This window comes from Crocuta crocuta, unplaced genomic scaffold (assembly GCF_008692635.1).
Source record: "Crocuta crocuta isolate KB4526 unplaced genomic scaffold, BGI_CrCroc_1.0 scaffold140, whole genome shotgun sequence".
NCBI lineage: Eukaryota > Metazoa > Chordata > Mammalia > Carnivora > Hyaenidae > Crocuta > Crocuta crocuta.
The window spans coordinates 9,511,786-9,535,599 of record NW_027527775.1 but is presented as its reverse complement, the minus strand read 5'-3'; the positions used below and the strand labels follow the sequence as shown (position 1 = coordinate 9,535,599).

The 23,814-nt window shown below is 42.0% G+C and overlaps 1 protein-coding gene across 1 annotated transcript in view; it reads left to right on the top strand.

Annotated features, from left to right (window-relative positions):
- Window positions 1-2,868: 2,868 nt before the first annotated feature.
- The window catches only part of GSR (glutathione-disulfide reductase), a 47,198-nt gene continuing 26,252 nt past the window's right edge, over window positions 2,869-23,814 (top strand). The window contains exons 1-5 of the mRNA XM_077773276.1: window positions 2,869-2,945; window positions 3,050-3,413; window positions 19,090-19,116; window positions 22,332-22,420; window positions 23,592-23,661. Coding sequence (XP_077629402.1) covers window positions 2,869-2,945; window positions 3,050-3,413; window positions 19,090-19,116; window positions 22,332-22,420; window positions 23,592-23,661 — 627 coding nt within the window. The remainder of the gene's footprint in view (window positions 2,946-3,049; window positions 3,414-19,089; window positions 19,117-22,331; window positions 22,421-23,591; window positions 23,662-23,814) is intronic.

The following is a 23,814-nucleotide window of genomic DNA, read 5'->3' as shown; positions in this document are numbered from 1 at the left end:
AGTGAAATTAGTCAGAGAAAGATAAATATCCTCTGACTTCACTCATATGAGGACTTTAAGATACAAAACAGTTGAACATAAGGGAAGGGAAGCAAAAATAATATAAAAACAGGGAGGGAGAACAAAAACATGAGAGACTCTAAAATATGGAGAACAAACAGAGGGTTACTGGAGGGGTTGTGGGAGGGGGATGGGCTAAATGGGTAAAAGGCATTAAGGAATCTACTCTTGAAATCGTTGTTGCACTATATGCTAACTAACTTGGATATAAATAAAACAAACAAACAAACAAACAACCCCCACCAGAGACTTCAGATTTGAAGCCATTCATCAGGTAATCTTGTACAAGTTATTCTCTTTGAACCTCAGTCTCTTCATCTATAAAATGGAGATAATAATAGTATTTATTTCTTGGGATGAGGAGAGGACAACATAGTTCTTAGCACTATGCCTATTAAAGCTCTTAAGTACAGTGCTTAGTTGAATACCTATTAATTATTGGTTTATTATTTTGACAAATATCTCACAGTGTCTTTGTGGAAATCACCTAAGTGTGTCTAGTATTAAAAGAAAAATTCAATCCAATTATTGGGGCGCCTAGGTGGCTCAGTCGGTTAAACATCGACTTCGGCTCAAGTCCTGATCTCACGGTTCGTGGATTCAAGCTCCGCGTTGGGCTCTGTGCTGACAGCTAGCTCAGAGCCTGGAGCCTGTTTCAGATTCTGTGACTCCCTCTCTCTCTCTGACTCTCCCCTGCTCATGCTGTTTCTTTCTCTCTCAGAAATAAATAAAACATTAAAAAAATAATGCAATTATTAAGAGGATGAAATAATTCCTTGGGGCCCTGCTATTTCTCACAAATCATGCTAGTTTGAAATGATGTCGTAAGACTGTCACACTTGAATAACTTAGTTGATTTTCATTCTTAGCATTTTTTTAGAAAGTTTTTTGTTTGTTTAATCTTTACACCAAACATGGGACTCGAACTCAAGACATCAAGATCAAAAGTTGCATGCTCTTCTGACTGACCCAGCCAGGCGCCCTCATTTTCAGCATTTATTATCATCCTGAAACTTTTATTAAGTACATTAACTAAATTTTTACTTTAGCTGATATATATACACACATATATATTTTTTGCTTGAAGAAAACTTAGAAATAGTCAAGTCTTTAAGTGCTTGGGACATGGCTACCCATTCCCCTTCCCATGTAAGTCATATAAATGTAAAAACATTTATATGAAAATAAAATATTTTAATCCCAAACAATACCTTATAAATCTTTAGTTTCAACATATTGCATGGGATTAGGTAATTAGGTGGCAAAAAAAAGTTCTTTCCTTCTTTAAAACTTGAAGGGACATAAACCTTTACCTCCTTTCATCATCTTTATGTTGTTTTATGGCATCATTTCTCTCCCATATTTCCTGGTTCAAAACTTGTCATCATTGACTATTGTACCCTCCCCACCCCCCAGTCTGTCAACTTCACTTCCTTATCCCTGTCCAATTGTTCTTCCTATCTGTTCTCAATATTGCCACCTTTGCCTCCTATACAATTTCACCATCTCCTGTTCATTTCATATATTTCCAGAGAAAGACACCTCTGAGAAATCTTCAGTGACCCCTTAATGCCTCTGGAGTGAAGTCCCTACACCAAGCAAGGCTTTCCAAGACTCCATCCATTTCCCATTATCCGCTTCAAAATGCCTACAGTCCAGCCAATCTGCATTCCTCTACTTCTGTATCTACAATTCCTACCAACTCATTTCCTCCACTATATTTGACATGCCTATCTCCTTTTTGTCAGCCTTCCCATTTCACAGATGAAGAAACTGACACCTAGAGAGATGAAGGGTCTATGACAATGTCTGTGGCAGGAAATGAATCCAAGTTTCTCAGACTCAGACTCTTTATTCCTATTGTTTCTTGGCCTCTTGGCTACGATCAAGTGCGGACTCTTTATTCCTAAACACATCAGTGTGTATCTCTTAAGAACAAGGATATTCTCTTATATAGTCACAGTACAATAATCAAACTCAGGAAATTTTGCATTGACGTAGTACCATCATTTATTATACAGGCCACAGCTCAGATTTCACCAACTCCTTTATAGTGAATTTTCCCCAGTCCAGAATCCCATCCCGGGCCAAACCTTGTCTTTTTTTCTCATATTTCTTCAATATTCTTTAACCTGGACTAGTTCCTTTGTCTCGCTTTATTTTCAAGACATTGATAGTTTTAGAGAGTACAGGCTAGTTGCTGTAAAATTCCCCTCAGTGTGGGTTTTTCTGAGTGTTACCTCACGCTTAGGTTCAGATAATGGATTCCCAGCAAGAATACCACATAAATGAAGTTGTGTACCTCTTATTGCACATCACAGGGCACACAATGACAGCTGTCTCATTACTGGCAATATTCAACTTTGATCACTTAGATATGGTGGTGTCTGGGTCCCTGTAGAGTTACGTTTCTTCCCCATTTGTGATCAATAGGAATCTGTAGGCAGTATCCTAAGACTGTGTAAATAAGCTCCTCCCCCATGAAGTTTTCACCCAGGTGGTTTTAACAATTACTGATGTTTAATCTCACAACAATTATCACTATGATTGTTGCAAAATGCTGATTTTTCTAACTCTGTTTCTCCTACATTTACTACAAGGCATTGTACTAGAAGAGCTTTCCCTCTTCCCCTATATTACTTTTTAATGGGAGGGGGAGGAAGCTTTAAAAAAAAAAAAAAAAGGAATTGGGTACCATTTTAACTGGAACATAGGTAGCTCCCATTCCCCTTCAGTGTGCCGGGTCCGCTTCTTTGTGACGTGGACCTTCATTCCTGGTCCTGGCTGGCTCTGCCGGCCTTGTGGGCGATGGTCTGGGCCACAGCCTCGCAGACGGTGAACTACCACTACACAAATTCAAAGCCCACTGACGCCCCTGTGGTGCCGTTGGTAGTTCTAGATACTCTAAAATAACACTCCAGTCTCTATTGCTAGGGAGTAAAATGCTACCATTATCCCTAACCTGTNCACACCTCCCTTCCTCGAGAAGTCGCCGCCACGGGCAACTTCCAAGGGGCCCCGCTCAGAAAAAGCCGAGTGAACCAAAAGAAGGCGTTCATGCTTCCTCCCCGCACCGGCCTTCAGAAAGCTATATCCGGTTGATAGCCCTAGGGTGCCGGGGTTCCAGGTGCTTCGGTGAAGGCGATCCCCCTTATCCACTCTCTGTGGGCAGGGCCTGCTGCGCGGCGGGAGGGGGCGGGTCCCCCTCGGTGCCCGCGGGGCCGTGGCCAGGGGGCCCCACCCCNTACCTGGTGATCGGGGGCGGCTCGGGCGGGCTGGCCAGCGCGCGCAGGGCGGCCGAGCTGGGCGCCAGGGCCGCCGTGGTGGAGAGCCACAAGCTGGGCGGCACTTGCGTGAGTACGGGGCCCCTGCCCGCGCGTCTGCGGCGCCGCGTCCCGCAGCCCGGCTTTCTCTTCGCTGTGCCGGGACAGCCTGTCTTTTCTGGTGCTGTCCGTCCGTCCGTCCGTCCGTCCGTCCGTCCGGAGATGGGTCCCCAGCGCTNGTACGGGGCCCCTGCCCGCGCGTCTGCGGCGCCGCGTCCCGCAGCCCGGCTTTCTCTTCGCTGTGCCGGGACAGCCTGTCTTTTCTGGTGCTGTCCGTCCGTCCGTCCGTCCGTCCGGAGATGGGTCCCCAGCGCCGCGCGCTCCGCTTTCCCACCCGCGTCTGAGGTCAGGGTCCCAGCAGGTTTAAAGGAGAAAAGTGTAAAAGGCTTCCTCGCGCCTCCCCCAGCTAAACCTTAGTCTGTTCCTGCCCGGGCGCTGTGTTAACCCGAGGTGGTTACTCCTCAAGGTGCGAGAGTATTGGATTCCATGTTGATCTCATCACCAGATCCTTGAAGCAGAATTGCCTGTGGGAAAATTGCAGCTGGCTGGGGAGTGGGATTGGGGTTGGGGATGTGCCCTTGAGGAATGCAGATCCTGATCCTCTCCTTTCAGTCTCAGGGGCAAAAATGATTTACCGCACAGCCGAATCACCTGAGGAGTTGGAAAAATTCTGCTGTCTGCGTTCTGTGCCCATGGCTTCCGATTTCTCTGGTCTGGAGTGCAGCCTGGGTTTGGGGATTTTTAGGAGCTCCACAGGTGATTCTGGTTGCAGCCAAACCTGACAACCACTGCCTGCAGGTTACCTTAATGTAGGATTTACAGAAATTCTCAGACCTTTATATTTTGTCTTGTTGAGGGATTTTAAAACTGCTCCCAAATAAAGAGGGTTGTAGATCTTATGATTGAGAAGCTTTATCATTAAAAAGAAGCTTTTATTCCCATGCTATTGGTGTGGCTTTTTCTATGACAAGACATGGGAGAGGTACTTGCTGTTAATATTGAAATTCTGCATCCAAGAGTAACCTGGGATTGGGGATGCGCTCTCCAAATTCTTTTGGAGACTGATGTTTAAATTGTACCAAATTGGGAACTTCTTAAGGGCATCGATGGGCTCACGTGTTTGTGTACCTCATATAACCCCAACGAAATATCTTGCTTAGTAACCATATGTGTAATAAATGAAACTCAAAATTGACAGTTTGTGAAAGGACTGACTCCACTGCCCTGTAAGCAGTTTTCAAGTTCAAGGGGCACCTGGGTGGCTCAGTAGGTGAAGCATGGGACTCTAGATTTTGGCTCAGGTGATGATGTCACAGTTGTGAGATGGAGCCCATCATCCAGCTCTGCCCTGAGCATGGAGACTGCTTGAGATTCTCTTTCTTTCTCTCTCTTTCTCTCTCCTTCCGTCTTCCCCCCTCCCTCTTGCCCTTCCTCACTTGTGTGTATGTCCGTGGGCTCCCTCTCTCATTCTCTCCCAAACTAAATAAAAAGATAAACATTCAAGTTCAAAATGAAAGTGGGAATAGAGGAAAGGATTGTCAACTTGGACCTTGACATCTTAGTCCAGACTCCCTTAGAAGTCTGTCTATGCAGAAAACAGATTGAGGGGTGCCACTGTGAGGCCCTCGGGACAGCTGCTGCAAGCACTTGACGACTTCTCATCTTTGTACCTCTTTACTGTTCTCAGTTTTCTTCCTCCTGCATTATGTCATCATCTGCTTGGGGCATCCATCATCATTGCCTGGTTCCACTGGTATTAGTCAAAAAGGGACTGGCCTCATTTTTAGGTTCTGGTTAGGAATATGAATACATTAAGAGACGAACTACTTCCGAGAGGCAAAGGACAGCTTTGGACAGTTGGCCGCTTACTGCTTTCTTTTAGCGTGCCCAGACTTGCTCATATCATTCAGACGCAGCAAATTTTATTTTCCCATAAGCATTGGTATCTTGGGTGAAATCCCCCATTTCACATTTTCATGACATTCCATTTGGGTTTTTCCTGAACTGGCTTTTGGTTTTGAATTACAAGGAAGGATGTAGGTCTGTGTTGAATATCAGAGAAGATATAACGATAAGACATGAGTTTAGATTTAAGAATTCCAGTTATTTAGGCTCTCCATAGTTGCAGTAGTAAACTTCTGGTGTCCAGTGATGTCCAAGTAGGTGTAGGGGAAATGAAGGCACTCCGAAGCACATCATTTCATTTGTTCATGTCTTCATTTCCTGTATTCTAAGTGCTAAGTACTTGGATTGAGACTGGCGAGAGAAAAGGGTAGATGCAAACATTTTGTTTGCTTTAATGTTTATTTATTTTTTAAAGAGACAGAGTGTGAGCAGGGGAGGTGCAGAGAGAGAGGAGACACAGAATCCAAAGCAGGTTCCAGGCTCTGAGTTGTCAGCACAGAGCCCAATGGGGGCTTGAACTCAAGAGCTATGAGATCATGATGTTTAATCAACTGAGCCATCCAGGCACCCCTAGATACAAACATTTGTATGATAAAGGTCCATTCCCACAGGAAATTTGCAAAGTGGTGGGGGAGCCAAGTGGTGGGGGAGCCAAGTGGTGGGGGAGCCAAGTGGTGGAGGAGCAAAATGTAGACCGTCTACTCCAAAGTGAGGTGGCCAGTGTTAATTATTCCTGATAGTAAAAAATTACAGTAGTTGAGAGAAGAATTGGAATCGTTGCTTTTGCCTGGGCACCATGGGATGGATGGTTTTGTGAAGAAGAGAGTGTCTTTCTGAACTTGAACAGATAAATACCATTTTTTGACAGGGTAGAGTCAGAGGCAAAGGCAGAAAGGCAGGGCATATTGTGTAATTGAATTTGATTACCACACAGGGTATCTTAGAAGTAAGATATGGGAAGCTGATGAGTACATTGTAGTAAAAAATGAAGTTTCTGGGGTGGCATGGCTGGCTCAGTTGGTAGAGCACATGACTTTTTTTTTTTTTTAATGTTTATTTTGAGAGAGAGAGAGAGATCTGAATCCAGCTCTGCACTGTCAGCACAGAGCCCAATTTGGGGCTTGTAGTCACAAACTGTGAGCTCATGACCCCAGCCAAAGTTGGGCACTTAACTGACTGTGCCACTTGGGTGTCCCTAGAGCATGTGACTTTTGATCTTGGGGTGGTGAGTTCAATCCCCCCATTGGGTATAGAGTTTCTAAAAAAATGAAGTTTCTGGAAGCACAGTGAACTGTGTGGAAGGGTTTTTGAGCATGAGAGTGACTTAATAAAAGTGGTTTTATGGTAGTAGTACTGCTGAGAGATGTCCCTTGGGGACGTCAAATATAAGTGTCTTTAATACTGACTTTTTAACCATTTTTTTCCTAAATATTTTGATTCTGGAGCTTGGTGAATTTTCTTTTAAATTTTTTTAATGTTTTATTTATTTCTGAGAGAGAGACAGCACAAGCAGGGGAGGGTCAGAGAGAGAGGGAGACACAGGATCTGAAGAGAGTCTCCAGGCTCTGAGCTGGCTGTCAGCACGGAGCCCGATGTGGTGCTTGAACCCACGAACCATGAGATCATGACCTGAGCCAAAGTCAGACGCTTAACGGACTGAGCCACCCAGGCACCCCATGGTGAATTTTTTAAGTTGCTGTAGATACTTTCACATGGAAGTTTCAAATTAAAGTCTTCCTGTAGATAGTGGGATTGTGTTATGTTTTTAATTGTTGTATTTTGGTTCATTTATTTAAATTTCAGGTATACAGGTACGTTTTTAAATGCTGGGGTCATAGCAGCAAACAAAGCAGTTAAAAATCCCTGTCCTCATGGAGCTTACATTGTACTTGCATGCAATGTTTTTGTAATATTTTTTTAAAAAACAAGTTTTTGTTTTTTTAGGGCTTTTTTGGGTTTTTGGTTTTTTTTTTTTTTGTCTTTCTTAAACCTTCCTGCATTAAAGTTTAGACTCATGGTGTGATAAAGCTAGAAGTGATTTTGGAGATCCACTAATCCAGCCAGACTATAGTTTTATTTTGTTTTACTTTTCTAATGTTTATTTTTGAGAGAGAGCACTACTGGGGGAGGGGGGGACAGAGAGAGAGGAGAGGGAGGATCCAAAGCAGGCTCTGCACTGTCAGTGGAGAGCCCGATATCAAGGCTCAAACTCACAAACTGTGAGGTCGTGACCTGAGCCAAAGTCGGACACTTAACCAACTGAGCCACCCAGGCACCCTAGACTATAGTTGTTTTAAAAAAAAATGGAAGCTCTAACATAAGCTTGCTGACTTTAATTTTTTTAGGGTAATGGCCATTAAAAAAATTCTATCACTATCTTTTTTTTAATCAAGAATGATCTTTTCATAACAAGTGGGAAGCTTATAATTTCAAGTAAAGGACAGTCCTTTAAATTGAATATTTTTAGCTTTATGAAACCCTGCATGGGCCCTTTTATTTTCATTTCTTTAAGGATTAGAGGTGCCTGATGGGTCAGTTGGGTAAGCGTCCAACTTCGACTCAGGTCATGATATCCTGGTTTGTGAGTTCAAGCTCCATGTCTGGTTCCACACTGAGTGGGGCGCCTGCTTGGCAGTCTCTCTCTCTCCCTCTCTGCCCCTCCCCCATTTGCACTCTATCTCTCTCTCTCAAAATAACAAATAAGCTAAGAAAAGAAAAAAAAGAATTAGACTTACACAGATCCTTGTAGGAATTTGGGAAGCATTATTCTGGTTCAGCAACCTCACTTTACTGAGTAGCACAGTGTCTGCTAAAATGTGGTTGAAAACAAACCAAGCAGAGCATAACCGCTGGAATTGGCAGGCCAGCCATCAAACTATAGCTTTGGTGTATTAATGTGGAGTAAACTGTTACTTGTTGAACTTGTTTAAGCATTGTTCTTTACTACAAGGGAGGAAACTTCTTACCCTTCCTTCTTAGGAACCAAAAGTCATTTACTCCAAAAACACTTAGTTAAATAGGGTCTACCACATAGCTTCACTCCATAGCTCCTGATTCAGTAGATGTAGGGTGAAATGCCAGCAGATGTATTTTTAAAGAGCTCCATTTTTGTTTTTTGTTTTTTGTTTTTTTTTTGAGAGAAAGAGAGAGAATGCACACAAGCAGGGAAGAGGAAGAGTGAGAATCTCAAGCAGGCTCTGTGTTCAGCGTGGAACCCAATGCGGGGCTGGATCCCATGACCCTGGGATCATGATCTGAGCTGAAATCAAGAATCAGACACTAACCAACTGAGCCACCAGGCGCCCCTAAGGAGCTACATTCTGATTTTGTGATTTTGGTGTAACATGAGCCAGACAAAATGGTAGGGTCTTCATACAAAGAAGGGACTGTATGAAGCATTAGGATGAATCCAGTGAATCCTGAATAATTGTGTTGGTCAGATGACAGTGATTTGGTCCTGGAGTCATTCATTTCCTGGTTTCCTAATTTTATGCTTCCAAGATTGTCTACACGGTATGACTGCCTTGATTTTCTGACTCTTCTTCAGTCTTCCTTTTCTATTATAAATCTTTTTTGTGTTTATTTATTTTTGAGAGAGAGCCTGGGAAGGCAGAAAGAGGGAGAGAGAGAGAATTTCAAGCAGGCTCCCTGCTGTCAGCACGGATTCTGACATGGGGCTCCGTCCCATGAACCCTGAGCTCATGACCTGAGCCGAAGTGGGACCCTTAATCAACGGAGCTAACCAGGTCCCCTGTCTTTCTTTTCTAGGAGGCTTTTTTTTTTTCTTTTTACTTCTGTGATCTGACAGAGTAGGCCCCTTCTAAGGAGACTTGTATTTTCAAGATGAGTGATGCATGTTGGTGTACTTAAGAGTTCATCTTTTCTTTGACAGAAATTTTTAAGCTGTTAAGAAGTTCAGGTATGAGATGACTTTGCCCCGTATTGTGTTCTCTAGTGGGGGGAAGACTTTTCCTCTATCCTATGAGGTTCAATAGCTGGAGTCTGCAAATCAGACCAACAAGAGAGAGATTAATAGGGGTTTATTTCACATGCATGTGGGACTGTCACAGAGAAGTAGTGGGGGAAAAGGAGCACTTAGGCCTGGGAGCTTGATACCAAAATAAGAAAGGGTGATAAATTGTGGAGGTGACTAGACAAAGGAAAGGGGTTTGGGCTTCTAAGAACAGTAAATTGTGGGAAGGTAAATATAGGAGGAAACTAACAGAAGATAAAGGTTACTTTAATAAGATTTTGTTGGTGCAGATTCTGCTCTGCTGTCTTTCCATTTTTAGTGATAAGGGTTCTTCTCCTGGTGCAGGAGAGGGGTCATGGACACCTTCACAAAGGGAGATTTCTGCCTTCCGTTTAGGCAGAAAGGGAGGAGGCAGAGAGGCCCTCCTTTGCTCTATCTTAATTATCCTCGGTTCAAAACAATCTGCATGTCAAAGTAGCATATTTTGGGGCGCCTGGGTGGCTTAGTTGGTTAAGTGTCCGATTTTCGCTTAGGTCATGATCTCGCGGTTCGTGGGTTCGAGCCCCGCATCGGGCTCTGTGCTTACTGCCAGCTCGGAGCCTGGAGCCTGTTTCAGTCTGTGACTCCCTCTCTCTTTGACCCTCCCCTGCTCATGCTGTCTCTCTCTCTCTTTCCTAGAAATAAATAAAACATTAAAAAAAAAAAAGAAATCCTTTATTTTTCCTTAGAATTCAATTAAAGATAGTAATCTCTTATTGCCTGCTGCAATTAAGTCATTTCTGGGGGCAGAAAAATAAACGAGATCATCTTTGAATTCAGTTTTTGGCATCTCTGAAAAGTTGAAATGTAGTACTTCTCTCAAAATCAAGTGTAGACCAAGGAGAAATGCAAGGATTGTCCACAGCCAAGGTGAAAGAGAGCCTTCTGGGAGCTTTGTATCTGTGGTTCAGTTCTCTGCCTACGCATACATGGGAAGAGTTCACCTGAGGAAAAGTTCTTTCTGGTTTACTGCTCCCTTTGCCCCAGGGCCTGTGGGAGCACATGTTCCGGTGTTCTTGCTGAGTGTATGGATTCTGTGATAAAGAGTAACTGGGTTCTTGTGGTATAGGCGTGTGATTCTCACCAGTGAGAGTTGGGTAGTTAGTAAGAGTTGATTACCGGGACAAAAGCCTTCTTTTCTTTTTTATTTAAGTTGAGGTATAGTTGACATATAACATTGTGTTAGTTTAGGTGTACAGCATAAAGATTCCATATTTGTACTGTGAAATGATCACCACCAGAAGCCTAGTTAACCTTGTCACCATACATAGTAACAAATCTTTTTTTCTTGTGATAAGAACTATTTTTAAAATGTTTATTTATTTTGAGAGAGAGAGCATGCGCGCATGAGTGGCAGAGAGGCAGAGGGAGGGGGAGAGAGAGAATCCCAAGCAGGCTCTGTGCTGTCAGCGAAGAGCCCAATGCGGGGCTTGAACTCATGAACTGAGATCACGACTTGAGCCGAAATCAAGAGTCAGACACTTAACCAGCTGAGCCACCTAGGTGCCCCTGTGATAAGAACTTTTAAGATCTACACTCGTAGCACCTTCCAAATATGCAGTGCAGTAATATCAACTTTAGGCACCATGCTGTACATTACGTCTCCATGACTTATTTATTTTATAAGTGGAAGATTGTACCTAGTAAAGTCCTTTATTTTTAATGTCATTGTGAACTGTGCCATACGGTGCCAATTGCAGGTGCCAGCAGAGGAGGTGGGGGTTTTTAAAAGATTCCTGTGAAACAGGCTGCTCAGTAGACTGTATTTATCTAGGCTGAAAACAATTACTTGGCAACATGCAAATCAACCTAACTTGGAAGTGATAGCGTGCACTTTGATATTATGCTGTCTGTGTCTCCATAAGGCTAAACATGCTTTTTAAAAATTTTCACTTACGTGAAATCTACTCTTAACAGATTTTTAACTATACAGTACAGGATTATTGACTACAGGTACCATGTGGTACAGCAGGATATCTAGAACTTACTCATCCTGCTTGACCGAAGTTTTGTGCCTGTTGATTAGTAACTTCCCATTCTCCTCCCACCCCTGTCTAGATCCTGGCAACCACCATTCCATTCTTTGGGTCTATGAATTTGACTCTTTTAGATATCTCAGGGGCACCTGGCCAGCTCAGTTGGTGAAGTATGCAACTCTTGATCTTGGGGTTGTGAGTTCAAGTCCCACGTTGGATGTAGAGATTACTTAAAATAGATATCCTATAAGTGGAATCATGCAATATTTGGCTTGTTTCCCTTATTTTAGTATAATGTCCCAAGGTTGAGCGTGCATTTTTATTTATTTTTTAAATGTTTATTTTGAAAGAGAAAAAGCATGAGCAGGCAAGGGGCAGAGAGAGTGAGAGAGAGAGAGCGTGAGAGAGAGCGAGCACGAGAATCGCAAGCAGGCTGTGTGCTGTTAGCACAGAGCCCAGTGCAGGGCTGAATCTCATAAACCATGAGCTAAAATCAAGAGTTGGATGCTTAACTAACTGAGCCATCCAGGGGCCCCCGAACATGAATTTTTAAATGGACATTTGCAAAAAGGAGATCATACCTTAAGTATTGACAGGTAGTCCTCAAAAACAGAAAAGTACCCTAATTTATTTTGTGGGTTTAGAGTTTCATAAAGTGTGGCACACCTATATTCATAAGGGCTTAATAAAGGAGTGATCAGAAAGGGTGGGGTTAGTTGAAGTAGGCAAATCCTAATGTTGAAATTGGTCTTTTGATTTACCCTGTCGATTGTTTAATTTTTTTGTACCAGGTTTAGTATAATACTGCTTAGCTGTCTGCCTAAATCTGCCGGGCCAGAAAAGAAAGGCTGCCTCTGAATCCCTCAGAGGGTTTTACCCTTCGTAAAAGGTACTTTGAACAAGTCATAACAGAGAATGTTTCTTGTAGAGTGGGATTGAAGGGATTTTGTGTAAAGACCTTGGGCATTCGTCAGTGGATTCCAGTCAGTCATAATTGATAACCATTTATTATTCACTGGGTGTTGCAACATTAGATATTATATTAGGCTGCAGGATCCTAGATCATCATTTTCTTTTTTTTTTATTTTTTTTATTTTTTTACAAATAGTTTATTGTCAAATTAGTTTCCACATAACACTCAGTGCTCATCCCCATAAATGTCCTCCTCTATGCCCATCCCCCCCCCCACATCCATCAGTCCTCAGTTTTTGTCAGCATTCAAGAGTCTCTCATGGTTTGCCTCTCTCCCTTTCCCCCACCATTTCCGCCCTTCTTCTCGCCCTTGTTCCTCCGTCAAGTTCCTCCTAATCCTCCTATACGTGCAAACATATGATATTTGTCCTTCTCTGCCTGACTTATTTCGCTCAGCATAACACCCTCAAGGTCCATCCATGTTGCTACACATGGCCAGATTTCATTCTTTCTCATTGCCATGTAGTATTCCATGGTATAGATAAACCACATCTTCTTGATCCATTCCTAGATCATCATTTTCTTTTGGTGGGGGGAGCGGGAGATATGGGGCTAATGGGGTGACTCTTGGAAAGAACCTAAGGATGAAGTCTGGTTTGCTGGAGAATCAACCTTGTGATTTGAAGCTTACAATTTCATTCCCATCCCCCTGGCCTATGGGGAGGGGAGAAGGAAGAGGAGTTGGAGGTTGAATCAATCACCAGTGGCCAATAACTTAATCAGTCATGCCTGTGTAAGAGAAGCTTCATCAGGAGCTCCTGGGTGGCTCAGTCAGTTGAGCATCTGACTCTTGGTTTGGCTTGGTCCACAGGCTCCTGGTTCATGAGTTGGACCCTCACATCAGGCTCTGCACTGACAGTGGGGATCTCTCTCTCCCTCACTCTCTGCCCCTCCCCTGCTTGTGTGTACTCTCTCTCTATCACAAAATAAATAAATAAACATTGAAAAAAAATTAAAACCAAAAAGGATGGGGTTCAGAAAGCTTCTGGGTTGGCAAACACATGGAGATTGGGGAGATGGTGTATTCGTGGAAGCTCTACACCTTCCCACATACCTTGCCCTATGCATCTCTTCCACCTGCCTGTTCCTAGGTTATATCCTTTTATAATAAGTTGGTAATCTGGTAAGTAAAATGTTCCTCTCATTTCCATGAGCCACTCTAGCAATTAAGCCAGCCCAAGAAGGGGGTTGTCAGAACCTCCAAGAGCTGGTCTGAAGCACAGGAGACTGCTGGACTTGAGATTGGCCCCTGAAGTAGGGGCAGGAGGCAGGCTTGGAAGACAGAGCCCTCAACCTGTGGGAGCTGATGCTATCTCCAGGTAGATGGTGTAGAAAAAGCAAATGCTTCAGAATTGGTGTCAGAGTTGTGTAGGCACAGGGCCAAGTGGTCTTATTTAGTCGCTGTGGGTGGAAAGCTGATGAAACTCAACAAAGACAGATCTTTGTTCTGGTCGCCTACATATTCCAACCCCTAGAACAGTCAGTCATGCGCTAAGTAGTATTTAGTATAGAGTTGGTGAAAGAATGAGTTGATGAATGGATAGGGTTTTCCTTAGTGAATGATGGCTTGTCTGTCATATTCTACATGCTCCTTCTTCATACCAGTCTTGAACTAGTTTGTGGGATGCAAACAAGGAAAACAGGAAACTGTAGGCAACTCTGGGATAGACAGAAGTGGGGAACCAGAAGAAGGAAGTTTACTATTGAGTGCAGGTGACAGTCTTGACAGGTGCAACTGTAAATGGATTGAATCCTTATTTTACCACCGACATGGGCAATGTGAAGTCTACTTATCTCAGCAGAATTGAAGTTGAGAGGGCCCACCCTAGAAAAATGGTGAAGCTCCTGAGTTTTTCCGTGTGTAACATCAGACTCTTTACACGTTCTGTCCCCGTCAGGAGATGCCCCTGCCTTCACGGTGAGCCAGGGCTGGCAGGCCGACTGAATGGGCTTCTGAACACAAGGCTGGGATAGGGAGTTCTTAGAGATGGATTGTAAGATTGCCAAGGAGGCAAAGCTACCGGAGTGTCTCTGGTGTTGAGTATAGTCAGGAGTGCAGGAGACTTATCTAAGGCTCATCAGTGGTTAATGCGCGCCCCACCCCCTCCCTGGGGAAGGAGGGCTCTGTAGGGGAATTTGCCAGATGGAGAGTATTGTATTTTTCAGGTTTTAACAGCTGTGGGTACTCCTGGGAAGTCAGAGCCCTGAGCACCCATCACCCTGGTGTCCCAGTCTGGGAGGCAAGCTTTCTGCCATCAGTTGATTTGTTCCTAAAAGGGAGCAAGGCACCAGGGGAATTTATCTCCTCTCTCTTTCCAGTAAGCCTTTTGTGAACTTGGGGGTCCAGGAGTCTGCAGAAATAATTCAGAAGGGTCAGTGTCCTCATCAGATCTATCATAAATTAGAAAAGATGTGCTTTTTATATGCATTATCTCTCATCTTCTCAAAACCTCTATGATGTATTACTATCCCCATTTTATTGAATAAGAAACTGAGCTCAAAAGATTTAAAAACTTACCCACCAATAGCCTGTAAGTGGGAGGGAAGTTTGGGATTCAAACTCCTGTCTGTCTTACTCTACGGTTCTGCTCTTTCTGACAACCTGATGTACTCGTGAGCTAGAGAAGAAGAAGGGTTCAGCATGACTATATATACCTCTCCACCCCTGGCTTCCTCAGTTCTGTTGGTAACTAATTGCTGTTTTTTTCTCTTCTAAGTTAGAGGCATCTGGTTGCTGTAGTGTTGTGCTGAAGTGTAACTAGGCTTCTAAAACCAGTGGAAAGTCTTGGAGGCTTATTACTAGGAGCTGCCAAAATAGGGCGAGTGGTATTTCAAAGTCACGAGCTTTTCAGTCATAGCTCTAGGGTGCCTGCGTGGTTCAGTAGGTTAGCATCAACTCTTGATTTCGGCTGAGGTCATGATCTCACAGGTTCATGGGATCGAGCCCCACGTTAGGCTCTGGCTGACAGTGTGGAACCTGCTTGGGTATCTCTCTCTCCTTCTCTTTCTCTGCCCTTCCCCCTGGTTGCACATGGAGTGCTCTCTCTCAAAAAAAAAAAAAAAAAAAAAAAAAAAATCATAGCCCCAACCACAGATCCAATGAGTACTGTGCTAGAATATAGATTTTTTTGACTCAAAAAGGTCACCATTTTCCACCTTCTTCTCCCTCTGATTTCTAGCCCAAGGCTTTGAAGATTTTAGGGAATGTCATGATTCTGCTGCTGTNATATCTCAAAAAAAAAAAAAAAAAAAAAAAAAAAAAAAAAATCATAGCCCCAACCACAGATCCAATGAGTACTGTGCTAGAATATAGATTTTTTTGACTCAAAAAGGTCACCATTTTCCACCTTCTTCTCCCTCTGATTTCTAGCCCAAGGCTTTGAAGATTTTAGGGAATGTCATGATTCTGCTGCTGTCCCTTGAGCCAGCAGCTCAGATAGGCTGAGAGACTGTGGGTGGAATAGTAGGCTCCATGAGAACAGGGACTAACTATATTCATTCAGTGCTTTCTTCTTTGCATAATGCCTGGCACAAGTGAGTGAATGCAATAATCAGTACTTCGAATGAATGAGTAGTTGCAAGTTAAAACATTTTAGAAGTCAAAAAGGTAGAAACTTCTAAAAAGTAAATCAAATTCGTAACACTTGAAACCAGTTAAAGTCGGGCCATGTTGGCCCTTAGAAGAAGCATGTTCCAAACTTTTTTAAAAATAGTGTCAAATATACATGAGTAAAGTGATGATGTGTGAGAGTGGTTCAGAGCATTTAGTGCCTTGTGATGATTTAAATTGTTTTTAAAGGTTCCTGGGAAGTCGGAGAAGGTTGACTCAAGGGCAGGTGGAGTATATTTATTTAGGCTATTGAAATTATCTCAACTTTTAGAGACAGTGATTTTGTAGTCTGTCCCTGTTGAAGCCTCTTAGTGAACAGCAGGGTAGAGGGACTGTGGATAGAGGGACTAGGAGGGGGCGCCCAGGTGGCTCAGTTGGTTAACTTTCCGACTCTTGATTTCGGCTCAGGTCATGATGTCACAGTTCGTGGGATCAAGTCCCACATAAGGCTCTTAGCACAGAGCCTGCTTGGGATTCTCTCCCTCTTTATGTCTGTCTGTCTCTCTCTCTCTCTGCTCTTCCCCTGCTCATGAGCTCCCTCTCATGCTCTTTCTTTCAAAAATAAACAAACATTTAAAAAATAAATAGGTTAAGCACTCAACTCCTGATTTCAGCCCAGGGCATGATCTTGCAGTTAGTGAATTCAAGGCCCGAGTCAGGCTTTGCTCTCCCTTTATCTCTGCCCCCTCCCCTGCTCTCTCTGTCTCAAAAATAAACAAACTTCAATTAATAATAAATAAATAGATAGATAGACAGGCCTTTTAAAAAAGGAACTGGGAAGCACTTCGCCTGCCAAATGAGCTGGAAAAGGCAGGTGTGATGATAAAGTCATTGCCACCAAGGAGCTGGCATTCAGCTGGCTATCTTCCTCTCCTCTACCACGTAAGAAACATTGTCCTCATCCTTCCTTAGAATTGGCTCATTCCATCTATTTCCAGAACTCAAATAGTTGGGAGTTGAGAAATAGCTTGTCTTCTGCTTAGACAGATGGGAGGGCAGTGAGGGAGAAGGCCATATATTATTCTGATTGCTAGTAGAAAGTACTTCCTGCATAACCTGCTTGTAATGCTGCTGTAGGTGTGATTCTTTCATTTTACTGGGCTTGAATTCTGCACCCTTCTCTCAATCCTGTGAGTTTCTACTTCTGTTGCCTTCTGACTCTTTATTGTAGCATAACCTCATAAAAAAATCCAAGTCCACCACTAGATGGTAGATGACTTGTCTCTTTCTACGGAAAAACCCTCCAAATGACTGATAACTTGAAACTGCATAGAAACAAAGCATACCTCACTCTTTTATAATTCCTGAGTGCAGAATAATAGGAAATAAGAATGTTAAAATGAAAATGCAGGAGGTATGCTGCGAGCAAGTAGCACAGCTAGAGGAGTAGAAGGTGACTGTTCATAAGACCTTCTCTTTCCAATACCCCAGATCTCGATGAGATTTGGGTGGGCTTCTTTTACTCTAGCATTTCATATAATAAAGTCCCTTGGGAAGTGCATATGTAGTTCAGATTTCACTGCCCAGAAAATCTGTAAGATGTAGGCTTATATTTTTTGGACTTATAGGGAGCCAATCTAGTTCCTTATGGTCATGATCAGCAGAGCTGTAAGCACCTGATGTAAATTATGGCGCCAGTATTTAAATATTCAGTCTTTACTCTGTCAATAGACATGAGTGAACATGAGCCTGAGTTTTTAAAGGTTCTGCAGTTGAGACCTCGCTTAAATCTCATAACTTCATTGTGATGGCCACCACATCACCAACACCTCCCAGTGAGTATTTATAAAGTTAAAAGGTATCTGGAATATATACCACATGGCAGGTTTCCAGAGCTGAGGGGTCCCTAATTACAGTCTATATTCTGATTAGTCTTATTCCTAACCTAGCTTTTACCCTCATATTATAAATTTAACATGTGATCAAAAGGAAATAAACAGATGTAAACAAATTTGTATGTAAACATATCACAGCTTGTTTACATGGACTGTTGGGAAGAATTTCTCTGTAATCTAAAAGGGTACGAATAGTTGTTTTCTGAAAACAGCTGGTTAGTTTTTATGTGAAATCTTAGAACTATTTGTGTTTTCCTTTGTGTTTTGGCTGCTAGAAGACTGAGAATTAAATTTGTCGGGGGGGCCTAGGTGGCTCAGTTGGTTAAATATCCTACTCTTGATTTCGGCACAGGTCATAATCTCACAGGTCATGAGACTTGAGCCCTGTGTCAGGCTCTACGCTATGATCACAGAGCCTGCTTAGAATTCTCTCTCTCCCTTTCTTTCTACCCCTCCCCTGTTCGCTCGTTCTCTCTCTCTCTCTCTCAAAAATAAATATTTTAAAAATTCTTAAAAAAAAAAAGAATCAAATTTGTGGTCTGTCTCTAGCAAGCATGCAGGTAAGCATGGATACACACACACACATATATACCTGTACATACAATAGCGTGGAAGAAGAACCTTATTGCTTGATTCCTCATTATCCTTTGGTCTTGAAAAGTAATGTAGATTTCCACTAGAGATTTTTTTTCAAAGGGGCATTCTGAACGTTTTACCCAGCATATGCCATTATACGTTTCCCGAAATCATCTAAAATAGCTGCTCAGGTGTTTCAGTTGCCCTTATTCAGCTGGGGTTTTCTTACCTCTTGCTGCTTCTCTTCTTTTCTTTTCTTTTTTTTAATTTTTTTAAAATTTATTTCTGAGAGAGAGAGACTGTGTGAGCAGGAGAGGGTCAGAGAGAGAGGGAGATACAGAATCTGAAACAGGCTCCAGGCTCTGAGCTGGCTGTCAGCACGGAGCCTGACGTGATGCTTGAACCCACGAACCATGAGATCATGGCCTGAGCTGAAGTCGGACACTTAACAGACTGAGCCACCCAGGCGCCCTCTGTTGTGTCTCTTCTGCTTCATCTTTCTGTGCAAGCTCAGGTTTTGGCCGCCTCCTAACCTATACAATCCCTGAACTGTATAGCCCCTGGGCATGGAACTATTTTCCTCTCCTCTCAATGACTGCTTTTCTTGAGAAAATGTTAATGACTAAAATTCTCTGCCTCATCAAGTAAGAAAAAGAATATTCCTATCTTTTCCAACTCCATAAGAGAAAAGGAAATACTGTAGATTTTGACTTAGAACTTAAAGAAGTCTCCTGGGTTGATGCTTGGGGTTCATTTCTTTCAGGTTTGTTTGATGATTTGAGTTTAATATTCTTAAAATTTGTCCTTTTTTTTTTTTTAGGTGAATGTTGGATGTGTACCCAAAAAGGTAAAATTTTTATTTCTTCTTCCTTCCACACTCCTTTTACATATTTGATAAAGCAGTGCATTGATTTATTAGTTTTGAGTGAGTGAGATTGCATCTAGGTCTAGTAATTAGGACTGGTCATCTGCACAGAATTACTTTTTCTTAATCTAAATTACTGAATGGAATCTTCTAAAGTATTCTCATTCAATTCTGTAGCCTAATGGACTCTCTTAACAACTGTGGTGATATTTGTTCCTGGCATCTGTGGTGCAGGTTACATTGAATGAACTTGTCCTTTACCTCTGACAAAGAGGAGGAAATGGCAGCTCTTATTTCCAAAGGTGCATCTTGTTTATACTTGCAAGTAATTTTACTCCACATTTGAATATACTTTCAAAACATATTATAATCCCCAGATGACAACCTTTTGTTACTGAGATTACATTCTAAACTGACATGTTTTCGGTAAGAGGTAAGCAAATACTCCTAATCTCATCAGTGACACATAACAAAAAATAATTCCAGGAGAGTTTTTTATAATCTGTTCCATTGTGTGGTTAGGTGTTTTTTAATCATAGGAAAGTTTCTGTTTTACTGTGGAACACTTCCTCAGTTATTTGGAATCTGTTCTAATTGAAGTCATATAGTTGTGATATATGAATCATGTAAATCAGTTAAAAGGTGGTTTTATATAGTTTAATCCAGTTATGGTAGTAAATCCATTGATAGGCGCTACCTCATTATTTAAAAATATTACCTGGGCATAGTCACCTGAATTTGTAATATTTTGTTCCCATATATTAAAAATATTTTGAGAGAAAGAGAGAGAGACAGAGTGCAGGTGGGGGAGAGGCAGAAGAGTGGGAGACCCAGAATCCGAAGCAGGCTCCAGGCTCTGAGCTGTCAGCACAGACACCAACGCAGGGCTTATAAACCATGAGGTCATGACCTGAGCCAAAGTTGGATGCTTAACTGACTGAGCCACCCAGGCCCCTCTGCTGCCATATATTATGTTTCCTTTATTCCTTCTATTCTGACCATTTACTGATCAGAATATAAGGAAACATAAGGACTTTTACCTTATATTTTCAAAGGGCTCTGACTTCAAAGTGCTTTTGCATTCTTGAAGATCAGTTGGTAATTACCTCCTGTTTTCTAGAACAGATTGAAGCCTGGAGTAACTTCCCTCCAGGAGGGTAGAGTGAGGTAGCAGCAGAGAAGGAATCAGATGGGTGGGCCTGCTACCACCCTCATTTAGATGAGCCTGGAAGCCCAATGTAGTTCATATACAGCACCTTCTCCGGAGGGCATTTGAAGCTATAGCATCATACATAATACAAGTTGGAAGAAAATAAATATGGCCCCTCATGAGGAGATGAGATGAGGTATGGTGATGTTTCTTTTCTTTCTTTTTTTTTTTTAATTTTTTGTTTAAAGTTTATTTTTGAGAGAGAGCAGGGGTGGGTCAGAGAGCTAGGGAGCAAAGGATTGGAAGTGGGCTACGAGCTTATAGGAGAGAACTTGATGCAGAGCTTGAACTCAAACTGTGAGATTATGACCTGAGCTGAAGTCAGACACCCAATGGACTGAGCCTCCTGGTGCCTTTATAATGATGTTTTTAAAATTTTTTAAATTTTAAATTTTTAAATTTTATTAAACATTTTTTAATGTTTTATTTATTTCTGAGAGAGAGAGAGAAGACCGCGTGAGCAGGGGAGGGTTAGAGAGAGGGAGACACAGAATCCAAAGCAGGCTCCAGGCTCTGAGCTAGCAGTCAGCACAAAACCCAACACGGGGCTCGGACCCACGAACCATGAGATCATGAATGACCTGAGCCGAAGTTGGACCCTCAGCCAACTGAGCCACTCAGGCGCCCCAATGGTTTTTTAAAATAACCTGTTTTATTTTGTAATACTGAGAAACCTTTCATATGTATCAAGATAAACAATCTAGCAGATAAAATGGTTAATACTATATTATATGAGTTTCACATCAATTAAAAAAATGAACACAGTGCCTGGGTGGCTTGGTGGGTAAGCATCCAACTCTTGCTTTCGACTCATGTCATGATCTCATGGTTCGTGAGTTTGAGCTCCACATAGGGCTGTGTGCTAATAGCCCGGAGCCTGCTTGGGATTCTGTCTCCATCTCTCTCTGCCACTCCCCCACATGCTCTCTATCTCTGTCTCAGGATAAATAAAAATAAACTTCAAAAAAAAAACCCAAAACCCCAGAATCCAGCAAGGCCATCAGTTCTTCATTTTTAGGCATAAAGAGAGAATGGTACAAAGAAGGAATGAAATAAAAGACTTGTCAAAAATGGAGTATCAGGCTTGTCTGACAAAGAAAACTGATAGTTTGTCATCTAGAGTTCTGGATGCTCTCGAATTCTGTTTGTTATCTTGATGATGAGTTGACATAAAAGGCCTTTACAGATTTCAGGCTGCATTCCACAGAAATGTGCAACAAATCTTTGAGTTCCAGATGTCTAATTACACACGTCATTACAAGGACATATTCATAGGTACTGAGTATGTAATAGGGATTTATTCCCTCAAGGTTTTCAGGCCTCATCTTTATCTCATAGCCTCTTCTAAATCACTTTACTGTAAAGCTACAGATGCAATTGAGTTTCCTAGAACTAATTACAAAATATAGGGTTTCAGGAAATCTGAGACTTAAAAAGAGTCTGTAAGCAGTAATAAATGTTACTGGAATGCTTATAAACACTTATAACATTCTGCTGTTATAGAGTTTATAAGACAGGGAGTGTAATAGAAGTAATATCCCCCAACATTTCAGCAGCCTCCCTACAAAATCTGTCTGCTCATATTTCTGAACTTTCCTTTTTAATATGTTCAGTTTTGGTTTTACTTTAAAGTTCAGTATTTTGAGGGGCGCCTGGGTGGCTCAGTCGGTTAAGTGTCTGACTTCGGCTCAGGTCATGATCTTGTAGTTTGTGGGTTCGAGCCCCACATCAGGTTCTGTGCTGGCAGCTCAGAGCCTGGAGCCTGTTTCAGATTCTGTGTCTCCCTCTCTCTCTGCCCCTCCCCCTCTTATGCTCTGTCTCTCTGTCTCAAAAATAAATAAAAACTATTAAAAAAATTTTAAAGTTCAGTATTTTTATCTGCTTTTATGTGGTTACTTTTCATGCATGGTTTCTTTTTTTTTCCTCAGGACTCATGCACTACTGTTGTCACTACAGTTTTCTTTTTTCTTTTTTTTTTTTTTTACAGGTAATGTGGAACACAGCTGTCCACTCTGAATTCATGCACGATCATGTTGATTACGGCTTTCAAAGTTGTGAGAGTAAATTCAATTGGCGGTAAGTGTTAATGCTTAGAGGGTTCTGTTTACAAATACTAATTTTTTCTTTCATAATTAAATGAGCTATAAACTTTTTTGGAAGGGTGTTCCTGTGGTAAAATATATATAACATAAGCTGCTGGAGGTGATGGATATATTTGTGGCCTTGATTGTGATGATGGTTTTAAAGGTATATACTTATCTCTAAACTTACCAAGTTATATACAGTAAATATGTACTGTTTATTGTATGTCAGTCATACTTCAATAAAATGGTTTCAAATGCACACACAAAGTCCATCTTAGCTATTTTTAAGTTGTCAATACAAGGCCATTAAGTATATTCGTAGTGATGTGCGACTATCACCACCATCCATTTTGAGAACTTTTCTACCATCCACAACAAAAACAATGTGTTCATTAAACAATAACTCCTCAGCTCCTCTCCCCCCAGCCCCTGGTAGCACTCTTGTACTTTCTGTCTCCATGAATTTGCCTGTTTTAGGTACTTTGTATGATGTTTGTCCTTTTATGCCTGGCTTATTTCATTTAGCATGTTTTCAGAACTCATCCATGTTGTGACATGTGTTAGAGTTTCATTCCTTTTTAAGGCTATTCCCTTGTGTTCATACCACATTTTGTTTATTCAGTTCATCCCTCAGTGGACTTTTAGGTTGTTTTCACCTTTTGTCTACTGTGAATAATGCTGCTATGAACATTGATCTACAAGTCCCTGGTTTCAGTTCTTTTGGGTCTGTACCTAGAAGTGAAATTGCTGGGTCAAATGGCAGTTTTATGTTTAACTTTTTAAGGAACTGCCATAAACTTGTAGAAGCCATTAAATTTTCAAAATTTTAGCAAATTCATTCATTTACTCAACAAATATTTATTGAGTGGCCACCACGTACTTAGGCACTGTGCCAAAGCAGCTGTCCTTCTCTTCTTTGCAGGAAGATATTTACATATTGTGGGTGTCTACCAAACATTCTCCTTGGAGGAGAATAAGGGTTCTCTGCATGTGGCAGAGGGAAGGGGCGACGGCCTCCAGAGCTACTCACTCAAGGAGTTCTTACTGACTCTTCTCTGTGTATGTGATCCTCTGCTGATAGGGGTGTCCAGGGACAGATGCCCTACTCACTGACTGAAAGAAGAGAATCTTGTCTCTCAGTTCTGATTTAAGTTTCATTACAGTGTTATAAAGGAAAAACGTGATGCCTATGTGAGCCGCCTGAATACCATCTATCAAAATAACCTGACCAAGGTGAGCGTGCTGGGGACTCTGATGAGGGGGCCATTCTGTGTTGGAGTATGCTACCAATCTGACCAGACAAAAACATAGCCTTTGCACATGCAGGTCTCTTGTTTCTTTTATCTCTTTTGCAATTAATGACTTCAAGGTTGACCTGCCAGAACA